Consider the following 27,652-nt stretch of genomic DNA (forward strand, 5'->3'; position numbering starts at 1 on the left):
TCTCGGAGCAGTAACTCTTGAATTCATTAGATGTGTATTCACCTCCGTTATCACTACGGAGACACTTCAAAGGCTTCCCTTTCTCTCTTTCCACCATGGCATGGAATTTCTTGAAGTGCTCAAATACCTGGTCTTTTGTTTTCAAAACATAAACCCACACCTTTCGTGAAGCATCATCAATAAATGTAACAAAATATTTATTGCCACCTAAAGTCTTAACATCAATGGGACCACATACATCAGAATAAACAAGTTCTAATACATTGGGTTTTCTAGTAGAGGGTATATTAAATGAAACTCTATGTTGTTTACCAAATAAACAAAAATCACAAGGATTTAGTGACGTACCTTTGGCAAAGGGAATGAGAGACTTCTTTGCCAAAATCTGCAACCCTTTTTCACTCATGTGAGCCAGCCGCCTATGCCACAAGTTAGGCGAAGAATCCTCTTGAGCTGCACTAACAACATCCTTGCACAACTTTACTTGTGTCTTGTAAAGTGTACAACAAATTTTCCCTCTAGCCAACACCAATGATCCTTTGCTAAGCCTCCATTTTCCATCACGGAAATAATTGCCATAACCTTCTTTATCAAGAACATGAGTGGAAATCAAATTCAGGCGAATATCCGGAACATGTCTCACATCCTTTAAAATCAAGGTGTATCCAGTGTTAGCCCTAACACATATATCACCAATTCCCACAATGTCGGCATAACTATCATTGCCCATCTTCACTCTCCCAAAGTTTCCCGCTTTGTATGAAGTGAATAACTCCTTTCTAGGAGTGACATGGCAAGAAGCAGCTGAATCAATCACCCATTCAACATAAGGATCTGAAACTGTACAACAATCATCTTGTCCTATGGCTAGGACCTCATCTTCCAATACTATAACAGCAGCAGTGTTCTCATCATCCACCCTTTTTTGATTTTTATCCTCTTTCTGTTTGTTCTTCCAAGCCTTACAATTCCTTTTTATGTGATCTTCTTTATCACAATAAAAACACTTGAATTTCCCTTTCGACTCTGACCGACTTCTGGATTTACCTCGCCCTTTAGAATTTCTACTCTTACTTCTCCCCCTGTTCTCTGTGACAAGAGCATGTGCAATATCCTTGCCCATATCCTTTCTTCTAGTTTCTTCATTAAGTAAACTATCTTTAACCATGGCAAGTTGTAACACACCATTCAGAGCAGAATTACTAAGTGACACTACCAAAGTCTCCCAACTATCAGGTAAGGAACTCAAAAGTAATAAAGCTTGCAACTCATCATCTATTACTAGCTTCATTGTAACCATCTGATTAACCAAGTCTTGGAACTCACTAAGGTGCTCGGCAATGGACTTACCCTCTTTAAGCTTCAAATTCACAAGCTTTCTAGCAATAAAAGCTTTATTTTGAGCTGTCTTTCTTTCATAAAGACTCCTTAATTTTTCCCAAAGAGTCTCTGCATTTGTTTCCTGAGACACGTGGTGAAAAACACTAACATCGATGCATTGTCTAATACACCCGATAGTTTTTCTATTTAATTTCTCCCAGTCTCTATCTGACAGATCACTAGGCTTGGTACTATCACCCTCAATAGAGTCATGCAAATCCTTGCAATAAAGGACATCTTCCATCATCGGCTTCCATATCGAATAATTCGATGCCGAGAGTTTAATCATAGTGTTCATAGCCATATTTTCCATTTAATCCAACACAAGACAATCAAACCCAAGCAACCAAAAGCTCTGATACCACTTGTTGGGAAAAAATCCTAATCCCCTCTATGTCTATGTGTGAATTAAAATTAATGACTACCAAGCAATAGCAATATTATGGAAACAAAAAAAATTCCAGCAAGCACCACATAAACACAATCACACAAGAACACCAAATCTTACGTGGAAAACCCTCTAGTGTAGAGGGAAAAACCACGGGGCAGCTCCGAAAAATATCCACTATAAAATAGAGATTACAACTATCAAGTTTATGCTAAACTTGTGTTCACAATAAATTGGATATACAACAAATATATCTCAAGGAGTAAATACAATCTCACCACAAAGCCAGTAGCAAAATCTTCCTCTGAATACTCCAACTCTCCATGGTTGTAGCACTCAAAAACTCCATGAGAACTCCACCAATTTATCTTCCTTGTGTGTAACTTGAGCAAAGAAAAATGTCTCCTTTTTCTTTTTCACTCTCTCACACTCTCACTGTGTTTCTCTCTATTTTTCGGACTGCACCTCCAGCTGAAGCTCTCTCTTTTTGTGTTTTGCTCTCTTTGGAACTCACATACAATGGCCAAGAAAGGCTCTCTGTTTTCAGCTTTGCTCACAAGGCCGAATGCCTTTGTTTTCCTTCTTTTCTTCTTTTGTCAGTTTCAGCGTGTCTCACACGCCTAAGTCACTGCCCAAGAAAATGGCATGCTGACTTTTGGAACACTTCTCATTAAGAGAAGTTAGACCTCTCCATGTTTTGGTCACTTCTCAATAAATGGAAAGCTGAAATTGAAGACTCTTGGAACCAAGCTCATAAATGAGCTTTGACAAGGCATGGCAAGCAAGTGGGCTGGACCCACACGGTAAGGCACCCAACAAATATGACATTATAACAAGCCATAACTTTTAATTACATCTCATTATATCCTCCATGTTTGATTAAAGATCAATAATGATTTTATCATAATATATATAAATATAAATATATATATATATATATTTCCATTTCTATTTTTTTATAAAAATTTTTGAGTATTATAAAACATAATTTTGTGGATCAAATAGTATATTCTTATGTATATATATAGTTTTTGGTGGACTAATTGTTTGCTTTTAGGGATCAAGTTCTGGAATATATGAGGGGGTCTGAACCAGTTATCCAAAGGCTATTAGAGGCACTAATGAAGAGGATAAATGTGAAAGAAATTGATGAGACAAAAGAATCTCTCTTAATGGGTTCAAAGAGGATTAACCTTAACTACTATCCTATATGTCCTAACCCTGAGCTCACCGTGGGAGTAGGTCGTCACTCTGACGTGTCAACCATTACTATCCTCCTTCAAGATGATATTGGTGGACTCTATGTGCGAGGAAACAATGATAGTTGGGTTCATGTTCCGCCTGTAAGTGGCTCCCTCGTGATCAATGTTGGTGATGCACTACAGATAATGAGCAATGGTCGATACAAGAGCATTGAGCATCGTGTGGTTGCTAGTGGAAGCAAGAATAGGATTTCGGTTCCTATTTTTGTTAATCCTAGGCCATGTGACATGATTGGTCCTTTTTCAGAAGTGCTTGTAGGGGGTGAGATAGCTTTATATAAGCAAGTTCTGTATTCAGATTATGTGAAACATTTCTTCAGGAAGGCTCATGATGGGAAGAACACAATTGAATTTGCAAAAATATGATGTATTCTAAGGTGTGTTGTGAGGTTAAGTTCTATTGTAATAGAAATAATTTTTATGAAATAGAACTCAATCGGAAATCTGTTTGAAGATAATAGAAGTCAGTCAATTCTTTATCCAATTATTTTACTTTTTACAAAAAAGAGTTTACACTTTTTTTTAACATGGCTTTTACATTGTTTGTATGTCTGTTTGAAGCATTAGAATTCATGAGATGTGAAAAAATATTGATGAAATTAAAAATATTTCTATTATATGTTGGGTTCAATAAGGTTCAACAACAACAAAAAACACTGCGCCTGCAAATGATCCTACAGGTTTCATTTTGACCCAATTTATGAAAAATGAACAATAATTACTACCTGAAGTGTCTTGAATGCCGTGACAAACAATAATAATAGCACAAACAACAACCAAATCAACCTCTAAAATATATATATATATATATATATATATATATATATTTTTTTTTTTTTATTATTATTTTGGTAATTAAATTTTATGGAGTGCCTTTATATAGGCCTACAACCTATAAGACCAAAATAATGTTTTTGTTTGAATTTTATAAAACATTTGAGAAGAAGTTCTCTTTTTCTTTGCCTACTAGCTTGGAGTTCTTTGTATACTAGGTTAGTAAAAAAAGATATCAATTTATCATATACACTTCTATGTTGTATAATTAGTCCCAAGTTTTTGGGATCTACTATGAATTAACAAACTAATTAGGGTCGTGTATTTATTATATTCTTTCCTAAGTCATACTATGATATCTCTTTAATTGGAACGGCCTTTTTTATGCCTCCTACTAATGTTATTTAAAGTTTTTTTTTTTTTTTTTTTTAATATCTGAAAAATCGATTCATTCTTCTTCACTGGTACATTATTACTCTCATCTATACAGTGGCAAAATCAAGATTTTAGTTTAGGGGAGACACAATTAAAAGAAAAGATTGCCAACAAAAATAATCCAAATAATATTTGTGGGGTCAGAGAATTTGTGATCCTGGCCCACTTTTCATTAGGGCCCAAGGCCCGCGCCGAGGAGAGCCGTTGCCAAGGACATGCAGCGAAAGTCCAAATGGCCTAGAGATGCAGCCGAGGATGACCCTGTCCTCAGCATCCCAAGGCCTAGAAGGGAAGAACAACACGTCCTCAAAGGCAGCTCCTAAAGCGCTCCCAGAAGAAAAGGCGAGTAAAATGAGACTCGCACGGGGGTATAGTGTGGGAGTGGTTCAAGGAAAAAACGTCACCTCCACATTGAATGCGCCAACAAACGTCCTAGCCACATTGATAGGAAAAGACCCTTGAACAGTGTGGTTTCGGTTATTGCAACTAACAGAAAGTGGGGGAAGGCGGCTGATGGGACAGGCATTCGAGTAGTTACCTGCACTATCAACAGATGGAAGATCAGGATCAACTGAGAGGGGCTATATAATGTAAGAACTTATGCGCTAAAGGAGAGGGGGGGTGAACTCTTGAATGATGGTAACTAGAAGTGAAAGGAATAATAAGAACATTAAACTCCTCAGACGAGGTCCAAGGACAAACTAAGTTCACCTCTGTGCGACCCTCATGAACACCATGACTAACAACCGTCCGGTGACCGAGGTCTAACCTTTTAACCCACTCTCTACAAATTTATTGTTTGGGCCTTTAGCGTTCGAACCCAATAAACCAGTTTGGGGTCGTTACAAATTGAGTCCTTACAATATTAGTTTGGGACATTAAAAAAAAATTCATATCATAAAAAGGGACAAATAATAAATTGATAACTGATAACAAAAAATTAAAGAGATTAATCTAATTATATAAAGTTTAAACGTGTTATTGGATTATTCAAAATAAATTGAGAAATAAATCAATATAAAAGTGTTAAAACTATAGCAATATACTTGAAAAGTTTTATACAACTTCACTCCATTGATCGCTTTTAAAAAAATAATGTAAAATTCAAATTTCTTTTTTTATTCTTCTAAGTAGTTAAAACTTGAGTTTATAGGCAAAACTCAAAGTTTGAAACGATGCAAAAGTTTAGAGATGAGAGGAAAAAAAATTAGAGGAGGGATGAAGAGGTATTGAAGGTTTAGTATCGTAAGAAAACAAGGCATAAGTAAATTTTTTTGAAAAAATAACTTATTTTAACTTTAAAATTAATATGGACACATTGCTTTGAGTTGGATAGCTATGAGAGATTTTAAACTAGGTTTGGTAGATAGATTTGGTATAATATATATATATATATATATATATATATATATGAAACTTGGTCTTTTAAAATAACTTAAATTCATATTCATATATATGTATATATATGTGTGTGTGTGTGGTTGTCAAAATTCCGATTTGGACCCTACGATCCTACAATTTTACTATCCCATCTGCCTAAAACGATTCGGATCTTTGCGATTGTTCAGGATTGTACGATTCTAATGATCCTGAACAACCCTAGTTTCTTGTAAACTTTTTTAACTTGATAGACGATTCAATTGGACCAAAATGAAAAATAACATCACAATAGACCAAGTTTTGCTATTCTAATCTAGAGAGATAGAATGTCAGTTGGACCCAAATGAAAAATAATATTCCAATAGAGTGTCACATTTTGAGGTTTTTGGCTTCTTTAAATGGTGCTTACGAATGGATGTAGTGATGTATGGTAATTACATCAAATTGATGCAAATTTTTGGTTTTTTATGAATAAATGTATAATTTGTGTAATTATTTAACATACCAATTTTTTTTTTTTAAAATAATGTAGGATCTTACAGTCCATGATCCAATCCTTTGATTTATGATCCCACTTACCTTCCATGATTCTACATAGGATCCCGATTTTAACAGCTTATTATATATATATCTTAATGAAATGTATAACATATATAATTATACCATGTCATATATATAGTTATTTTGTAAGAGCAAGTATCGCAAGTAATTTTTTTAATGGAAGGTATAATATATATATATATATATATATATATATATATATATATATTTATATAGTTATTTTGAAAGTTTAAGTGTTGCGAGTAATATTTTTAATGGAAGGTATAACATATATAATTATACCATATTATATAGGGTTATTTTGAAAGACCAAGTGTAGCGAGTAATTTTTAAATTATCTCATGGTCTTTGTCATATATATGTATTTATGTTATACATTTCATTAAAAATATGCAAGAAAACAAGAAGACATGTTACATCCCTTGTCTCTGCCTATGCCTCTTCACATGACTTTATTACTTTGAAACCCTTCTCAAATTATCTCAAGTACTCTAGTTAGAAATTAAGCCCTGGATTGTAATTTAATAAGGACCTCCCAACTCCTTGGCAATATGCGTGGCCTGAATTGTCTTTCTTAGAAGAAGAAGAAAAGAAGAAAAAGATGAAATGCTTGAAACACTTAGTAAAATAAAAAAAAAGGGGTAGTAAAGAATAAGTCTTACCATCGCCAAGTCCCTCTTTAGGGTTAGAAACATCTTATGTTTCTTTAATGACCTCAGATCGACCATATCTTGAGGTAGTAGTAGGGGTTGTTCCAAGGCGTTGGCCACGTAGCCTGCCTTTCCCTTATGAAAGTCCCTGATGAAGTAGTCCACGGGCAGCGGAGCTTCATCCAGCATCAAAGGACGGTTCCAGGTCTAGACCCTGGGGCGACGATCATGCCCCCTTTCCATAATCGCTGCCTCACTTGAGGACCTGGTTTGTGCTACTATAGCCACTTTGGCCCTTTTCTGGGGCTCGGGCTCTTTAGAGGGGACGACCTTTCCCTCTTCAACTATATCCTTGCCCTTTCAATCCCGTTTCCTCTTCTTGTCTGTGGGGTCAGGTTGGGAAGAGTGCGTCGAAAAAGGAGTGGGAGGTTTGGTTTGAATGGCCACCTTGGGCATCGTGCCTCCTACATGAGACTCAAGAAGCTCAAGAAGGCTTGTTTTGGACTTGCGCTGTAGCACCATTGTGTTGGGTATACTGGGGGTTTCTTGAATGCTGCTAACTTGTGTGGGGGGAGGTGGTTGAAGTCAACGCCTGAAGGCTCTGGAGTTTGAATTTGGTCAAAAATCTCAAATTCTTCCTCGGAGTCTGAAACCTCCACTACCTTGGCCAAGGACTGGGAGAGAGGAGGTGCCTCTTCCTTAGCACTGCACTGGAAACGGAGCTCCACTAGTTATGTGCCTTCTGGAGGGGTGCTTGCAAGGAAGCCAGGTACGACGATATTGATCTGCTATAGCCAAGGATCCTTCGCCTTTATCATGTACTTGGGAGCTTGATGAGATAGGGTCGTAGCCGAGGATTATGTGAGCAGCTCGCAGTTCTCCGTCAATGTGAACGAAGATCTTGGATTTGAGTATCCTCGTCAGATCAGGCTCGTTGACAAGGTTGAAAATGGGGGTTGCAGAGTACTTATCTGCAAATTCATCAATAGTGAAAACATTGTTAGAATAACCCATAGATAGTTGAATAAGAACCATTTAAAAAAAAAAAAGAGAAAAAAAATAATATAAACACAAAGATTGTTAGTGAGAAAAGGGGTATTGTTAGAGCAGTAAACCTAAACCTAAACACCCCACCTGGTGTCCCGTCTCATGTTGGGCAATGAAATCTACCATGCCACTCTCCTGAGACAATTAAAAAGTCTTTGTCCATACTCTTGTTAGTATCAGGGAGACACGATATAAGCCTGACCTCGGGGACCCTAGGTTTCGAATAATATCCCTAATCTTTGAGGTGTTGATGATTTTAAACCCAGTTAACGTCGTGATGGGTGAGGTTCACACCCATATTTTTATTAAGGGCATCTACGCTACCTAGGATTCTAAACACGTTGGGGGCACACTGAGTGGGGCAAAGTCTATGGGCAATCAGGTAGTCCCTAATAACTCTACCTGTGGGGATTCTTATCCCTCCCTCTATAAAAGCAATCATCGGGATCACTATCTCTCCTTCTTGTCTCATGGTATGCCATTCCCCTTGATGGCAATACTGGATTGAAACCCCGGTAGGAATACAGTTCCGGGCTTTGAAACTCTCTATACCTTCTGGGGTATCTACTAAGCTAGTGAATCTACCATTTTGAAATGTATGTGAAGGTGTTAGGAGGACAAGGTGTTAATTAAATAGGCCAAGGAAGAAGAGGTCCTAAATTTAAGAAGGAATACTAAAGGTAACTTATGGAAATGTGGAAAGGCTCCTTGGACTGGTTCTTAAGAGTTAAAGATGCAAAAAGTGGAACAGCCAAAATCTATGGACAATATAAATAGGAATGGGAAAAGTGAACAGGAGAGTTCCTGCCCAAATCCCTATAAAATTTCCCCATTGTAGGATCTCCATCACACTGTAGAACATGGGGGATAGGGCGCCGTATGAAGTCAATGTTGTTGCAGTTAAAAAAAATACCTGCACAGAAAGAAATGACATAAGAGTAGGAAGTATAATCACCAAAAAAATCAAAATCCCCCTTTTTTCCGAGGAGTAAAAAAGTGGAATTTTGAAAGGCTATTGTAAGGAAGAAGGGCCCAGATATAGGTATTGGGCCGTGGGCCGGTTCCGAGGATGTCAATTAGCTCGAGGATAGGTAGATACTAATGAGGGCATATCGATTAATGGGCCGTGAAAGAAGTTTGGTCATAAGGAACTGGAAACGTTGTCCGAGGAGAAGTGTCTACTCTGCTAAACAGAGTAAAGGTCAAAGGTCCGACCTTTCATCATGGACAAGGCAACAAGCAATCATGCTGGTAAGGATAAATATTAGATACGGATAAAACAAAAGAGAGTTAGGAAATATCTGAGAAGAAAACTGCTACCACCGCATTAAATGCTCTGTATCTAATCCCGTAGCTACATTAATGTGGAGGTGATACCTGAACAGTAATCTTCAGCTTTACAGCTACCCCTAAAGACTTTAGAAAGGTGTTGATGGGACAAGTATCAAAACCAGCAATCTAATCTACATGTGGAGGGCTGAGATGAAAGAAGGAAGGAGAATATAAAGGAGAAAAACCCCATTACAGGGGGATCATCAGATAACCTGTAGAAAAATTACTGTGCACTTAAGAACTGTAATTGTGGTTAAGTCTAAGAGAAATACATAAGAACAACCTTCCTCGGACTTTGCCGATGAGGATTTTCATTGCCCAAAAACTGTTTGTTTATGCTTTCTAGTAACAATTAACCTATTGTGATCGTTGTCCACCTAACTCATTAAAAGTTCAATTTCAAGCCCACTCTCTACAAATTCATTGTTTTGGACTCTTTGAGCCATTGACCATTTCATTTGGGCTTTTGGAGCGAAATGTGCCCTTACAATAATAATTTAAAGTTAGGACTTGAGTTAATTAAAAACAAGTAAGTGTGTATAATATCTATTTCCTTCCTTTGAAAGGTTCTAAATTTTCAGACAGAATAACTAGTTGTTAGCAACGTTGTTGTTGTTGTTGTTGTTGTTGTTGTTGTTGTTGTTTTTTTTTTTTTTTTTTTTTTTTTTTTTTTTTTTTTTTTTTTTTCAAATCTAAATTAAGTAGTTCATTGATTCGGTATTGGATTAAAAAGAGGGTTGAAAAAATCATAATATTTTCCAATAATATTAAATATATAAATTAAAAAAATTATAATATAAAGAATTCAAATAATTTTATCGACACAAGTGTTATATAATATTTAGGGTAAATTACAAATTACACCCTTAAAGTTTGGGGATGATTGAATTTTACACCCTGAAATTTTAGAATTTAGAATTTACCTCCTAACGTTTGAGGTGCTTGGATTTTACACGCTAACATTTCAGAATTTGGGAGTGTAAAATCCGAACATTCCCTAACTTTAGGGGGTAAAATACAAATTCTGAAACGTCAGGATGTAAAATCCAAACACCCCAAATTTTAGAGGATAAAATTCAAAGTTTGAAATTTCAGGATGTAAAATCCAAATATTTTCAAAATTTAGAGGTGTAATTTGTAATTTACCTTAATATATATTCGAACACTAGTCACGTCATGTTTTGTTCAAAAACAAAAGTCATGTCATGTCATTGTGTATTTGTGCATATTCATTGCTCCTTGATTGTATGGAGATCTCGCTATTGCGCTTTGCACAATAGTTTTCAATGGTTGAGATTAAAAAGTGATTAAAAAAAATTTAAGTTGAAAATAAAAATGGTAAAAATATTTTGTGAGTGGTGAGAGGATAATTGAACCGGTGTAATATCAATACCCTATCCAAATCCCTCGGGACTACTAAGTTTTTTCCTATTCAAAGCCAATGGATCTGCAGGGAAGTTTGTGACTCCTGGCTTTTGAGAATTTGTACTTCTTAAAGTTCCCCAGGCTTTCAGCTATGTTATCTTGAATGCTGTAGCAATTGCAATCAAACTTGAGATTTCAATGACATTTTTGACAGTTAAGGAGTTAGTTTTTAACAAAAATTATAGGACCATGTAAAAAAATTACAACTTTTATCATAATTGTTTACATGATTGGTAAAGAAAAAACAATAAGATTTATGTGAAAGTAATAGACAACTAATCACAATTTGTCAAATATAATAATTATGGTAAAAATTATGACTTTTAAAATAAATAGTTTTTTCCTCTTAAAAAAAAAAAGAATAAATAGTTTTTATACCCAAATTGTTACCTTTTGTATGGATATGGACCAACAATGCGTCAAAAGTCGAATTGTAGTACTAAAGCCCAATACAAAATAGACTCTTATAAAATTTAATGTGGTTGGTGTGGGGGTCGAATCAAATTCAACATTATGGAAAACGGGTTGAATCGAAGTCATTAGTAACGATAAGTTATCATTAGTGGGATCAGACGTAACACAGAGGGCCCGCCCCACCAGCCTCATCACATCATTACATCCTTCGTTTAGCCAAAAAAAAAAAAAAATGAATATCGTTTCTTTACGATAAGTATCTACACTTTAATTAATTATCTATTACCTAAATTTCAGAAAATATAAAATTCTACTTAATTAATAATCCAAAGTGACTGCCAGACTTAATGAAAATCCCTTTATCCATCTTCGCACCTCATCTCATAACCCAGGTTCCCCTTTTGCCTACTATATGTATTTAATTTAATTAAGGTGTTTTTTTTTTTTTTTTTTTCTCCAACATGTTTTATATATATATATATATATATATATATATATAAAGTCCATGGGATTCTAGAAAAGTTCTCGACACAAAATGGATTTTAGAAAAGTGTAACTCATTCTTCAAATTAGTCCAGCCCACTCTTCTGGAAAAAAAAAAAGTCTACCACACTCGGGCCTGAAGCATGAAAATTAGGTATTAAGAGTGGCCCATTAAACATAGCCCATAACCTTTTAGCCCACACACATTCTCGTACAATATGAGATGGACAAGACACAAGTACAACCTTCTTCTTCCCTCGTTTTCTTTTTCTTTTAAATTATTTTAATTTTTTATTTAAAAATTGGATAATTGGGTGTGAAAGAATTTGATTCCTGAATGTCTTTATTGGAAATATCAAGAAGTGTGCCAGCCGGTTGAGATATAAGGCTCTTGGCTACAATTGAATTTTATAGAAATACTAATCATAAAAGTTTATCCCCATTAAAATTATAACGACAAAGTTTAGTTACAAAATTGGTTGTAACTTAAGGTTACAATCTTACTTGATAAAATAATTATTACAACATATTTTGAAAATTTAGCCGTTGAATTACATGTTCTTTACATTCTTAATACACATGTCAAATTTTGTGTCAGTTGGATATTATTTACTATATAATTTATAAGCTTATATTTTATGCATAATTTTAAATTACAAAAATTTTCAATTTAAATAATTTATTGATGACATAACTATTGATTTTTAATTCTTGAAAGTTTGCAAGCATGTAAGATATAAGAATAAGATGTAATCCAATGGTAGATTTGTCAAAATTCATCTCCAATAAAAAAATATTGAGTAAGGTTATAATCTAAAGCTATAACCAATTTTGTAACTAAATTTTGTCCAAATTAAAAATTAATTGTTCCTAAAAAGCATGAAAAGCATAGAAATTTTTGGTCACTAAATGATGAGTGAAAACGTCTTTACAGTTTTTATGCTATTTATTATGAATTTTTGTAAAGCAAAATATAAACTAGAAGACTCAATCTTTGTGCCTTTAAGGGTATTCGCATTAGTTTGTGTAAAAAATTCTGTTTTGTCTATTTTAGTATAAAAATCTCATTTTTCCTATTTTACATATTCACTTTTTAAAACAGCCCATATCAAATTATCTATTTTATAATACATTTTATTAAAATGTAAAATTTTCATGATTTTTTTAAAAATTGTTTCTCTTTCTTCATACACTAACAATCATCATCCCCTCTCTTCCTTTATTCTCAGAATATAAAGAAATAATAAAAAACTAAATGCAAAATAAATAGTGTCTGTGTAAATTTATACAGTTACTGTAACAGATTTATAAATTTATACAATTATATAGTAACTGATGTAGGTCATTTTTATGCAAAATTGTATAAATTTTACACTTTTTTTTTTGGCGAAAATAGCCAAATACCTCGTTTTGGCAAAATTTGTGGCAAATTAGCACTGTTTCAGAAATATTTATTAATCTACTACTTTTTTAGTAATCGAGTTCCACAAAATTGAGTTCCAAATAGTACTCAAGTTCAGTGAACTCGAGTTCCTAATGAGTTGCCAGCGTGATACTGTTGACCTGGAATTTGTGTAATTAAAAAAATAATGTGGTACTCAATATTACTGAAATCGAGTACTTTTTTATAGTACTCGAGCTTCTTACAGTCGAGTTCAGTGAACTCGAGTACTAAAAAAGTGGTAGATTGCTAAATATTTTCGAAATAGTGTTAGTTTGTCACAAATTTTGCCAAAACGTGATATTTGGTTATTTTCACCTTTTATTATTATTATTATTATTATACACCCACTAATGTAAGTGCTAGGTACAAACCCACACAAAATCAAATGTATATTTCCTAAGCAAAATAAAGGAATTAATTCTCCTGTGATGCACTCCTACAATTTCAAAAAAAGAAAAAGAAAAAGATGCACACTTGCCTCACTTAACAATACACCAAATATCAAATATTTTTTTTATTACTTCATTTAAAATAATATAAACAACTCATTAAAAGAGAGAATTTGAGTTTTTAAATTGAAGGAAGAGATATAACCTTAATAAAATATTGTATTTTATTTTTAACAGCTTGCTGTAGTCAATTAGTATCCATATCATTTTACTGTAATTGCAAAAAAAATTAACTTTAGTTTCTCCAACAATATATGATTTTTTGGTTTTTTAGTGGTAAAATAGTTTTTTGCTAAAATACAATCACCATTGTGAATATTTTTATTGTTTTTGTTAAATTTTTGGGTTGGATAGTTACTATTTAAGTTAGGCTAGCTAGCTTGACTGGGGAGAATGAGGGCATATGGCTTTGAAAGAGAGGCCCAACTACAAAAATGATATATATATATATATATATATATATATATATATATATCTATATATATATATATATATTTGTTTTGTTTGTGGACCTAGGGAGAGCCCAGGCTACGACTTTTGCTTTTGTTTTTATTAATCTATATATATCACAAGGGAATATGAATCATATGATTCCTTTTAATACTCTTGAGATTCTAAAAGACTAGTAATAGCTCGTGCTATGAATCATATGATTGATAACATGGTTTTGAAGTCAATCCGTTTTTATTTTTTATATTTAGAAAATCGCACATTTCAAATATTGGTAATGAATTGTGAGAATTACTGCTGAACTGGCTGTGGTTCGGCCGATTAAATGGAATGACTGTTGTCTTGTAAACATGTTGAAAATATTGCTGGCAATTAATAGAACCTCAAACCTCTAACTCCAGAGATTTTGTATGCATTGTGACCATTGAGACAGCTACTTTGGTTGCATCATATACCAATGATTTCTAAATTTGCTAATAACAATAAATTTGTGTTCTTTGCTACCTTGGTCCAACCTCACAATTTTGAACCTCTACCTTTCTGATTCTTTGAACATACAATTTTGTTTTTAAACCTCTAGTTAACAAGTGTTGATAATTGTTGAATTTAATCAAAGAGTAATGTAGCCCGTTTAAGAAATCTAGAATTCACCATAAATTTGAGAAATTATCCTAAAATTTAGAATTGCTCTCTATTCTTTAAGGTTATCAAAGAATGACACTCTGGCGTCAAATTTTCAAAATAATCGAAGCCTCCTTTTGAAATTCTTTTGAGAGCATAATGTCAATTATTTTGGTCATTTTGGCACGAATTGTCATTTCTTGAAAACTAAGTATAATGAGTATAATTTTGCTAGAACTTAAGGGTGTAAGTATAATTTATCCTAAAAAGTATAATAATCCTAAGATATTTCCTAAGTAGATGCCATGTTAATTCCTTCCTACATTATTTCTGAGGCTAAAAATGTCGTCCAAGCAATTCAATCAGACTCTCCCACCACATATTGGTCTATTTAAAATGTCATTCAAATCATTTGAAATGTCTCACTAATGCTTAAGAATCTTCTTCAAATTCCTAATTATTCCAAGGGATTATATATCAAAGTAAACGCTACGTAACTTCTCCTTGTATGATTTTCTAAGATAATGCTAAGAAGGTCTATTCAAATTGTAGTTGAAGTCATTCCACGTCTATTAGCGTATTCAAAATATACTACAAGATGTCAAGACTCTTGTTGTCTTCCATTTGTATGTGATTTGTAAACTTTGTCAATAAGGCCAATCATATTATCATACCTCTATTTTCCATGCCGTTAGGTTCTTTTCGTGAAGCCCGGAGGCCATTCTCTTCCTGATGAAATTGTTTGTTCTGAAAGGAGAGATGATCCTTTTCTTTGATTCAATAATATTAATATACGAAAAAAAATAAATTACTACTTTAATCAAACAATCAATTTCTTATATTCGCTTATGACTAATGGGGAATACATTTGATTTATAGACATATAGTATAGAAAATAGTAATACAGAATTATTTTCTATTTTATTAGATTTAATTTTAATTGTTTGTCAGTGTTAGATTGAGATTTAAAATTATAAATTCATTGGTGTGCTTAAATGAATAGCTGTATAGGGTGTACGATTGTTGTAGTCTCTAGCTTAGACCAGTAATTGATCCCTAGACTTTTCATGAATATTGTTTTTCGTTCCTAAGCTTTAAATTATTATTTTAGTCTCTAGCTTAGACTAATTGATCTTCAAGACATTTCTAGCTAATAGCGGCAAAGTTTATTGGTGTGTGACTTTGAGTACTGTCAATTGCCAAAGGATGAGGGAGTTTATTCAGACTACCCTAACGTTCTGTTTCTGCGGCTGGATATATCTGCCCCAAAAGCTAGGTTGTTGTCAAAGTGGGCTAGGTCTTGACTCTTTGAGCCACTGCTAGAAAGAAGAAAAATATCATGAAGTCATGGTTTGAGTTCTAAAACAATCTGCATGTGATTCAGACTTCTCTTTCTTTAGTTGTTGGAAACATGAATGGTTGTACACATGACACGTGTCATGTGTGCTACCAAAACTCACAAAGATAAAGGAAAAGATGAAAATTATTGTTCGTATGAACTTCATTTTTCGTAGTTTATTTTCTGTCCTTAAAATTTTCAAATATATATGTTTTTTGAAGGACAATTTAAAAAAAAAATGAAAAATAAAATTTTCAAAGGTTAGGACGAAAGGCAAAATTCATGCAATTTTTTTATTATAAAAAAGCAATATTTTAGCCTTTTTATTTTTCCAAATGAGTTGTACTGTTCCCCACATTAGGTATACCATACGTAAGTCTTAAGTCACTTTTTCTAGATGTCTTGATCATCAATTTTTTATTTTTTTATTATTATTTTAAATTAGGCGATTGTGTGAAAGAGAACGTTTGTTTCTTGGTAACAATATTTCTTCAAAGTTGGAAAAAAAAATCAATTTCTTAGAAGAATTGTATGGTCCAAGAATTAAATAAAATGATGCCTTCATTATATGTGTATATCTTACTATTTAAAGTTGGATTGGAATTAAAGACCAGCACCTCTTTTTTAACCCGATGTGAACAGTAAATTTTTTTATTTTAATTTTATTGTTTTCAATTTCCAACAAAATAAGTGGTATTTAAATACATTCTAAAAGTCTTTTCTTTTCTTTTTTGAGTCTTTTTTGACTAACTGTTTTGTATAAGATTTTAATTGTACCGACCACCAAGCTATGGACTTAAGGCTATTTTGGGCTTTGAAATCTTTGAAGTGGGAAAAGTAAAAGTCTTTCGATAGCATAGATGTAATGATGATTATTAGGACCAAAAAAGTCACTCTATGGAAGGAAAACTTTGTTTTTATTGATAATTTAATAATTCTAAGCATTATTTAACATAAAAAGTTACAGCTAATGTTTTTTTTTGGGTGCATTTTGTTCAATGCAAGTAAAATTTTATAACCTTAGATCTAATTCCGTGAAGCCTCTCCACCGGATCTTAATTTTAAAAACCTTGTTTTCCACACCGTCTATAAGGTTTGGATTAATGGTAGGATCATGAGAAAACAACCAAATCTCATATGAATTAAGAAAGTCACCAAATAATTTTAAATATTACACCTAAACTTTTCAAATCTCTTCTTGTAGGGGAAAAAAAAATCACAGATCAAGTCCAAATAGGTCTACTTCAACTAATTCATTACAATATCTTCTCAAATTTATGCCTAAAAGTTGATTTCAAGCTATAAATTAATATAAACTCATACTACATGTGATCACAGCACCCAAAAAAAGTCTCCTTACAATATCTTGCAATATCACTACAGATAGCAAAAAAAGCGGGGAAAGATTAGTCATTAGTGGTGTACTGTCTTAGAGTATCTACAATAGTGGTGGTATAAGTAAATTTTTTACCTACATTGTTACAATGCACAACTATATATGGCCATGTACTGTAGCTAAAAAAAAAAAAAAATTATTCTACCTCCGTTTAAAATATTATTTGTTTATTTATTTATTTTATCTCAACCCATCTATCTTCATCTCTCACCTCTGTCTCAACTCTCAACTCTCACCTCTCTGTCTCATCGTCGTCGGCCCACCCGAAGCTTAACGTCACCAAATCATGTTGTTGACCCACTCCGTCGACCCACGCCGCAGACCCATCTCTCCCACGCCGTCGACCCACACCGCCCAAGTCCCAAGCCGACCCAAGCCCCAAGTCCGAAGTTGACCCGCGTTGTTTAACCACACCGTAGAACCATTTGGCTCATGCCGCATGACCCATTTCGAGTTGCTTGGTTGCTTTTTTTTTTTTCTTTTTTTTTTCTTGCTGTGGATTGGTGGTGTTAGTTGTGGGTGTGGTTGTGGCTGATAGTGGAGGTGGTTGTGGTTGGTTACTGAAGTTTGTTAAGACATATGTAATTCACTTGTTAGGAACATATGCCACTATTTTATGTAATTGGCTAATCCTTTGACAAAACGTACTTTACTTGTAATTGGGTAGATCTATGATGTATTTGATGCTTCAAGAAACCTTGTTTCAAGTTCAAGTGTTAAAACCATGCAAGTCTATCCAAAATTCAAGTGTGAAAATTGCTATTCATTAAAGATTGACAGCTAGCATCTATCGAGCCTTGAAGAGCTATTCTAGCCCGTGGCTTAACAGCAACTCGACAGATAGGGTATCTGTTGAGGTTTATGAAACCTAGTTTTTCAGAACTGTTTTTCATCCAATCTGTAATTGTATAATTGGGTTTTCTTTTCTCACAACCTTAGACATATAAAATGATTATTTTAAGGGCTGTCAAAAGGAGACACAAGTTGCACAAGTATTGAGCAAAGTTTGTTCAAGCAAATGATGACCGGAAACAGAATTTTCCCTAGTTCATCTTTCTTGTGAAGAAGCTACTGTGTTTGTGCACCGTAGGGTTTTGTAAACAAGGAGCTTTTCGATCTTCATTGTGTGATGAACTGAAGAACTTTGTAACCAACAACCTTCTCTAGTTGGTGATTGAAGTCACGTACTGGGATCCGCGCAATTAGTTAGTCATATACTGGCAGTCGTGCATTAAAAGGAGAGATTATCACTACAGAACGAGTCCAATTGGGTATTGGGGTAAGGGTTCAACTGTAGGTTGGTATAAGGGTTCAACTGTAGGTTGGTATAAGGTACTAGGATTCCTTTACTTGGTATAAGGTACTGGGATTCCTTTACTTGTAATCGCTTGTTGTGATAACAGTGGATTCTCGGGAGTTGTGACCTTAAAATCACTTGGAGGGGTTTTTACCGTGTAGGTTTTCCCTATTCGTAAACAAATCACCGTGTCAATTTAATTTCCGCTGCATACTTAGTTTAATTGGTGATTGTTTGTGCTACCACGTACATTGCATGTTAATTTGATTAATTAATAAACTTGGCTAATTAATCAATTAATTTATCATAAGTGGTCAATACGTTTTTGGCCTATCAAGTGGTATCAGAGTAGACACACTTTGATTAGGGTTAATCTTTGCTGTGTGATCCATTAACCCCTATTTGTCATGGATAGAGGACAATCTCTCATTATACCTCATTTATTTGATGGCACTAACTATGCATACTGAAAAGTACACATGAGAGCTTTCTTGCAGTTTTTAGATGAGAAAGTGTGGCAAGCTGTGGAGATAGGCTGGACCAAGCCAAAGGGAGCACTGGCCGATTGGGATGATGCCAAGATCAAGGCGGCAAACTTCAACAGCAAGGCATTAAATACCTTGTTCAGTGCAATCACTAATGAGGAATTGAAGAAGATATCCTCCATTGAAATTGCAAAGGAAGCATGGACCATCCTCCAGACAACCTATGAAGGAACTAAGGCTGTCAAGGATTCGAAGCTTCAGAGGCTCACTACAAGTTTCGAAGAGATTAAGATGGAGGAGGATGAGTCGTTCGATGAGTTCTATGCCAAGCTCAAAGACATAGTGAACTCAGCTTTCAATCTTGGGAAACCATTCCTGAACCCAAGATTGTGAGAAATGTGCTCAAATCTCTACCCGAGAGATTCCATGCCAAGATCACCACGATCGAGAAATCAAAGGACATCGACAAGATTCCTTTGATAGAGCTGGTTGGTAATCTGCAGACCTATGAGTTAGGCTTAACAAGAATTGGCAAGTTGAGTAAGGGCAAGAGAATGGAATTGAAGGCTAAGAGCAGTGATACTGATGAGTCTTCAGACAATGAAGATTCTAAGATGAAGTTATATATTACAAGGCAATTCAAGAAGTTCATGAAGAATGCCAATGGGAAGGGCTTCGACAAGGACCATAAGCAATTTAGTTCCTCTCAGTTTAAAGGCCAAGACAAAGGGAAGAAGAATGCTAGAGATGGCGGTCAGTATATTGTTCCCTAAGGACCAAAGTGCTTTGGGTGTTAAGGCTTCGGTCACATGAAACAAGAGTGCCCTACATATCTCAAGACCATTGGGAAGAGCAAGGCACTTGCTGCTACTTTGAGTGACATCGAGCCTGAGGATTCCAACAATGAGGATGACAGAATCCTAAATGCCTTCACTGCCACTTTTAATCCTACTGAAGGGATTGTTGAAGATGCAGACGAAGAAGAGGAATTGGTGGAGTCCAAATTTGAGAAGATGGATGAACAAGATGACATCCACACAGCCTATGCAAAGTTATACAAGGTCTCAAAGAAGCATGAGAAGACGTATAGGTTGACCACCAAGAAGCTTGTGATGTAAAGTTGGAACGAGAAGAGCTTTCCACAAAGTTTGATGAAGCCAATCAGATTATTGGAGTACTGAGATTTGAGAATAATTTCTTGGCCGAGAAGACCAAGAAACTTGAAACAGAGCTGTTTCAAGTCAGAGCTCAATTGGAGAGGACTTCAAGTGCAAAGCTTGATGAGATGTCCAGTCTTTAGAAATCTGCTTCTGATTGAACAGGTTTAGGGTATGATTTCTCTTTTCCTAGTATTGCTTTTACTAGTACTACTATTTTTGTTTCTCCTGCTAATAATGTTGAGACAGAGAACAATGAAGTTAAAAATGAATTAGCTAATGAGAACATAGATAAGGGTAAGTCTATCTTAAGAGCACCCTCTAAACTTGCTAAGAATGAGACTAAAAACCCTAGGGTTAAGAAGTCTAACTCTCAAAAGCCTAAACAGAAGAAGCAGCATCTCTGTCATCACTGTGGAGCAGCCGATCATACTCGACCTAATTGCTATAAGTGGCTAGCCACTCAACAGAGTAACGACATGATCGCATCGGGAAACCAGAATCAGTTTCCATCCTCTTTTGCTCCTCTTGGAGATCTTCTCAAAACCCTCATGTTCTTTTTGAACTTGAACGGTTTTAACTCTTCCCTCTCACCGCCGGATCAAGGATTTCCTAGACGGAAAGGTTCTTCCAAGGTGTAGAAGGAAAAGGGCTCCAAGTGATTCTGTCACTTTTTCTCTCTCCTCTTATTATTTTTGTTTGCATTACTTGTGTGTTTTGTTTTATTGTTTTGAGTCAGTCTAGTTTTATGTATTGTTTTGTTTAATTTGTTTTTGGTTGTTTTCTTTTCAGTTTTGGTTTTTTTTTTTTTTTTTTTTTTTTTTTTTTTTTTTTTCAAAAAAATAAAATAAAATAATTGAAAAATACAAAAATAGTGTGTATGTGTACATTGGTACTTGTGTACCTTGGATGGCCATTAAAACAAAATTTTCTAAACTTTGTATCTTTTGTAGCTTAGATGAGTATCTCTATGCATAACTAAGCAAGTGAGATTTGTGGCTCGTGTTTATGATGAGTAAGGTTAAGTAATTTCTTGTACTTAACACTCGTATCACTTTTTTTATTGGGAAGAACTAGAAAATCCTAAGAGAAAGGCATAAATAACCATTTCACCACTGTTGCTCGCCAATCATGAAAAGACATCTGTATGCTTTGGCATAGCAAAAGTGCAATGTCAATGACATTTGTATGCTACGGCATAGCAAAATTGGAATGTTAAATTCTTAACATCATTGTGTATTTCTTTTCTTTCTCTTATATGCCAATGCATGATTTGCTTAAAAAGAAAAATATACAAAGAAAAATAAAAAACAAAAAGATCAAAATGCTTTATATATGATTGCAAGCGTATATTCTAGGGAGATGTGAGAGTTATAGGATGTACCTCGAAGGTGATAGTCCCCATCAAACAGTTATGACTGTGTGTGAGTTAAAGTGATTTTCTTATATCTCAAATTGTCATAATATGTATACACTTATGCAATCTTGCGATATTTTTTACACACAACATGCAATATTCTTTGCTACTTTTGATATATGTGCAGATATAATGTGATTTTGCCATCACAAAGTTTACATGTGTTAATGTATGATCACTAAATTGTCTTGACTTGTTTTTGAAATATAAAATTGGTTAAACTTGTTTAGTGTGTGTGCTTGTGGGATCTATGCGCTTAACTTTTTATTGTTAAGAGATGATCTTGAGAGGTCAAAATATTGTTTGGATCCTTGGTTGAGTTGCATGTTTGATTGCATTCATATTTATGTTTTTCTCTTCTTGAAAAGCTGTTTTAAAGCAACCTCGACAGCTCCTCGACACCTCTCGATACCTGGCTTATCTATCGAGCTCTACAGTTGCTTTTTATCGCAATCTCGAACACTCTCAATAGTTAGGTGGATCGATCGAGAAAGTTTCTGTCCCCTCGATAGCTCCTCGACAGCTACCTCGATCCATCGAGCTTGTTTTGCTGTGGACACCTTTGGACACCTGCTCGATAGCTGGATATGTCGAAGCCTATTAATCCTTGACACCTCTCGACACCTGCTATCCATTAAGAGTTACTGAACACCTATATATAGGGTCAGCATAATCCGGTCTTCTTTTTCCTTGATCTCTCTCGATCTATCCGTGTCCTTTCACCTCCCAAACCTCTCTCACTCACTCCAAACCTCTTCCTCAAGGTGTTTTCGGCCTAGATCAAGTTATTCCTCACTTGGTAAGGGTCCTAAATCCTTCATATTCATGCATTTCATTTTTTTTAACCTAAGTTTTTGGGATTTTTGAAAATTTTGGGGTTTTTCAAAATCAAAGAGGTTTTTGCAAAATTTTTGGGATGGGTTTTGAAGATTTGATCTTAAAAACTTCATACATTGTATCTCATGAGCATTATAACTATATTTTCATGCACTTAGATGTGTGTTATATATGTTATCTGATTGTGTGCTGGTAGGATTAGATTGGGCTAAGCCCATGATGTGATTTTTCTTTGCATGTCACTTGCTCATGCATTTTCATGCATACGTCCTTTACGCTTTTTTTTTTTTTATATATATATATATATATTTGAATTGTTTTGGAACATTTTTGAGTGTTTCTTTCTCCCCCCCCCCCCCACCCCTCTCTCTCTAGTTTACGTTAGTATGTCACGGCACTAAAACATAAGTCTACTCCGTCTCGAAACCCTCTTCATTCTGGGGCACCCACTTCGTCTGATCCTACTCCTTCTTCCGTTCGGTTCCGTGATGAGGATGCCCGAAAGGACTTCTCGAAGAACTTCTCTAGACAAGGCATTCATTCAGAATGCCAAGTCATTTTGTTAGACTTCTTTGACACCGACCTACCCACTGTCATTCACAGTCAGGGTTGGGAGTCACTGTGTGACGTCCTGGTCACCTGTCCATCCATGCTAATCCAGGAGTTTTACTCCAACATGCATGGATTTGATCTTTCAGTACCTCTTTTTGTTACTCGCGTTCGAGGTATATGCATAGTTATTAGACTGGATATTGTATCCGATGTGCTCTATGTCCAGAGGGTAGAGCATCCTGACTACCCTGGTTGTTAGCATCTAAGGATTGTGTCAAAAGACAAGCTTATTTCTGCTTTTTGTGAGCATCCCACTGATTGGGGCGATTGTTAGTTTACTCCATGTTCAACCTTTGCTAAAGGTCCTAGATTCATGAACATGGTTATGACTTTTGTTCTTCATCCTCTTTCTCATTATAACTTTATTACTAAGCCTCGTGCTCGATTTTTGCTTTCTTTGTTAGAGCATCTTACTATAGATTTTTCCTCTCATTTCATTCTTTCTATTATAAATGTCTATAAGGATTCAGCGTCCCGTGATAAGCTCATATTTCCTTCGGCTATCACGAGGATCTTACGCCATTTTTCTGTTCCCTTTCCCGTTTCCGACCACTTTCACGTTATGTGTTCCATTGATGCCACTACTGTTAAATGGAGCGAGGCACAGTTTTGTTCAAGGCAGTCCAGTACGGCAGCTCCTCCCACTCATTCAGCTTCATTCACCTCCGCTCCCTCTACTTCAGCGGGAGGTGCGACTCTAGATGCGATCATGGAGTAGCTTTAGCATATGGATGCTTACTTTGATACACTCTCTACTGAGTTGTATCAAGTGAACACCCGTGTTGGCCATATTGCTAGACGGCAAGCTCACTTTGGTGGCTTTGTGGAGTCTCCCTCTCCTCCTCCCGAGGCATCTGAGACATCCAAGGACGACTCCAACTCTGACGACGATGATGATGATGAGAATGGAGATGCTAGCACTTCCGATACTGACGAGATGTCTATTTGACACTCTTACCCTTTGTCACTCATGAGAAAAAGGGGAGTAGTTTTGGATTATGAGAGTAGTCATAGTTAGGGGGAGAGTTAGTATAGGAGATTTTTGTCAGGGGGAGAGTGTGCATTGAGGGATGTAGTGAGGACTTGATGTATTTTTTTTTCTTTTCTTTCTATTTGAGATACATTATTCTTGTACATAGGTCTTTTGATCATTATTGACATACATTGCTCTTATATTCCTTATATAGTGATGTATGTTTTTCTTTTCACCTATCTCTCCATGTGTTGTTTCTTTTCTTTCTTTATACACATGTTTCTTATATTATGTATGCAATCTATTATTTCTGTTTCACACTAAGATGCCGTGATGAGTTTTGTTTAAAATGTTTCAAAAATACAGATTGTCAAAGTCTTTATTGCCATAGACTCTCTTCTTGCAAAGTTTTTCAAGATTTTGTGTTAGGATAGATTTATTGTATTCAACAAGTGAATATGAGTTGAATGATTTATGACTTCTCATATCTTATTTGTTAGTTGTGGTTTTGTCACGGATTGCCAAAGAGGGAAATTGTTAGGACATATGTGATTTACTTGTTAGGAACATATGTCACTATTTTATGTAATTGGTTAATTCTTTGACAAAATGCACTTTACTTGTAATTGGGTAGATCTAGGATATGTTTGATGCTTCAAGAAATCTTATTTCAAGTTCAAGTGTTAAAGCCATGCAAGTCTGTCCAAAATTCAAGTGTGAAAAGTGATGTTCATTAAAACTCGACAGCTAGCATCTATCAAGCCTTGAAGAGCTGTTCTAGCCCGTGGCTCGACAGCAGCTTGACAATAGGGTATCTGTCAAGGTTTATGAAACTCAGTTTTTCAAGACTGTTTTTCATCCAATCCGTAATTGTATGTCTGGGCTTTCTTTGTTCACAATCTTAGACATATAAAATGATTATTTTAAGGGCCGTCAAAGGAGATACAAGTTGCACAAGTGTTGAGCAAAGTTTGTTCAAGCAAATTGTGACCAGAAACAGAATTTACCCTAGTTCATATTTCTTGTGAAGTAGTTGTTGCGTTTGTGCACTGTAGGGTTTTGTAACCAAGGAACTTCTCGATATTCATCGTGTGATGAACTGAAGAACTTTGCAGCCAATAACCTTCTTTAGTTGGTGATTGAAATCGCGTACTAGGATTCACGCAATTAGTTAGTCACGTATTGGAAGCCGCGTATTAAAAGGAGAGATTGTCATTACAAAACAAGTCCAATTAGATATTGGGGTAAGGGTTCAACTGTAGGTTGGTATAAGGTACTGGGATTCCTTTACTTGTAACCGCTTGTTATGATAATAGTGGATTCTCGAGAGTGGTGACCTTAAAATCACCCGGTGGAGTTTTTGCCGTATAGGTTTTCTCCATTCATAAACAAATCACCATGTCAATTTAATTTCCACTGCATACTTAGTTTAATTGGTGATTTGTTTGTGCTACCACGTACATTGCATGTTAATTTGATTAATTAATAAACTTGGCTAATTAATCAATTAATTTATCATAAGAGGTCAATACATTTTTGGCCTATCAAAATTTGTGGTGGATGTTTTTATTATTATTCTAATGAGTTATTTGTATTATTTTAATCAAATAGCTAAAAATATAGATCCATTGATGTTGAGTGTGAAGAGGTAAAATAAATAAAGTGACTTTTGTAGGTGTCAAATAGCTAAATTTTTAGCTCCACCATTGTGAATGCTCTTAGCTAGAGAGTCACTCGCTAACTATATATTTAAAATGATTTGTTTTTTGTCATGGATTAGACTATAGGTTTCTCTGCCCCTAAATATTTAACTAGTCGGCACGTTTATTTCCTATGTATTTGAGAAAATGAAAAAGAAAAAGAAAAAGTAAGAGACACCTTTATTTTTTATAGTTCGATAGTTAGAGAGCGGGTATTTGAATTATAATGCATCTATTGAAAACATAAAGGTCATGCAAATTGCACAAAGAATTTAGAAAAAATATTATAATAATTTAAAATGCTATATAAATAGTTACAAAGGTCATGCAAATTGCACCACCAAAAATCTTCGATATCTTCTAATTTCAAGCCATTTTCCAAATACTAAGCTTTCTTTTATTCTTGTTAACAATATAAGGTGTGAGAGAAAGATTGAATAGTCTATATATTGATGTGTAGAACAAGTAATAGAAGTAAACTACAAGTACAGTATATTGGACTAAGCCCAATGGGCTAAACTAGTCTAAGCTATACACTAACATCCCCCCTCAAACTCGAGGTGGCAAGGAGGAAGCCAACTGGAGTTTGGATATAAGATCTCGAAGATGACCAGGCGGGTGAGTCTTGGTGAAGATATCAACAGGCTGGTCAGCAGAGGAGATGGAGAACAACTTGAGATTTCCTTTCTTGAGATGCTAGCGAGTGATGTGGCAGTCGATCTCAATGTGTTTGGTGCGTTCATGGAAGACATCATTATGAACAATGTAGATAGCACTACAATTGTCACAATAAAGAGGAGTGGCAGTGGGCTGTGGAGCATCCATGTTAGCCAAGAGCTAGCAAAGCTAGACAAGCTCGTAAGTGGTGTCGGCAAGGGCACGATACTCAGCCTCAGTACTTGAACGAGAAACCACATCCTGCTTCTTACCATGCCACGAGACAAGAGAAGTAACTAACAGGAAACAGAAACTTGTGATAGAGCATTAATCAGTTGGATCACCTGCCCAATCAGCATCTGAATAAGCATGAAGTTCGAGAGAAGATCAAGAGGAGTAATGCAGACCATGATAAATTGTGCCTTTGACATATCAGAGAATCCGAAGAACAGCAGCATAGTGGACAGAACGAGGGGCATCCATGAACTTACTAACCATACCCACGACATGTGAAATATCTGGATGAGTAACAGTGAGATAGATTAAACTGCCAACCAACTGACAATAGTGAGTAGCATCAGATATAGGTTCACCATCCAAGGGTGTGAGCTTTGCATTGTATTCTAAAGGAGTGGAAACAGTCTTATTGTCGGTGATACCGGCTTTGGAGAGAAGATCAAAAACATATTTAGACTAGGAAAGATAGTATCCATTAGAGGATGAGGTAACCTCAAGCCCAAGAAAATAACTAAGAGTGCCCAGATCTTTCATCTCAAAATGCTGACTAAGGAAGTGCTGAAGAGAGCGGATACCTGCAGAATCATCTCCAGTAATAATCATGTCATCAACATAAAGAAGAATAAGAGTGATACCAGCAGAGGATCTTCGGACAAAGAGAACAGTGTCATGAGGACTCGAAGTGAAACCCTGTTGAGCAACAACTGAGCTAAACTTTTCAAACCAAGCTTGAGGAGTCTGCTTGAGACCATAAAGAGCACGACGAAGGCGGCAAACTTGACTGCCTGAGTGTGGATAACCAGGGGGTGGTTGTATGTACACTTCTTCATGAAGGTCTCTATTGAGGAAAGCATTCTTCACATCCATTTGATAAAGAGGCCAACGACGAACAGCAGCCACAGCAATGAGACATTTGACAGATGTAAGGCGAGCAACAGGAGTAAATGTTTCTTCATAGTCAATACCATACTCCTGGGTAAAGCCCTTGGCAACTAGGCGAGCCTTGTATCATTCAACAGATCCATCAGCATTGGTCTTGATCTTGTAAAC

General features: G+C 35.3%; 1 protein-coding gene across 1 annotated transcript in view; it reads left to right on the forward strand.

Moving 5' to 3' along the window:
- LOC126719541 (feruloyl CoA ortho-hydroxylase F6H1-3-like) overlaps positions 1-27,652 on the forward strand; it is a 50,344-nt gene that overhangs the window by 3,932 nt on the left and 18,760 nt on the right. Inside the window, exon 2 of the mRNA XM_050422081.1 lies at positions 2,826-3,407. Within this exon, the coding sequence (XP_050278038.1) occupies positions 2,826-3,396 (571 nt within the window). The 3' untranslated portion in view covers positions 3,397-3,407. The remainder of the gene's footprint in view (positions 1-2,825; positions 3,408-27,652) is intronic.

The sequence above is a fragment of the Quercus robur genome, chromosome 1, assembly GCF_932294415.1.
Source record: "Quercus robur chromosome 1, dhQueRobu3.1, whole genome shotgun sequence".
NCBI lineage: Eukaryota > Viridiplantae > Streptophyta > Magnoliopsida > Fagales > Fagaceae > Quercus > Quercus robur.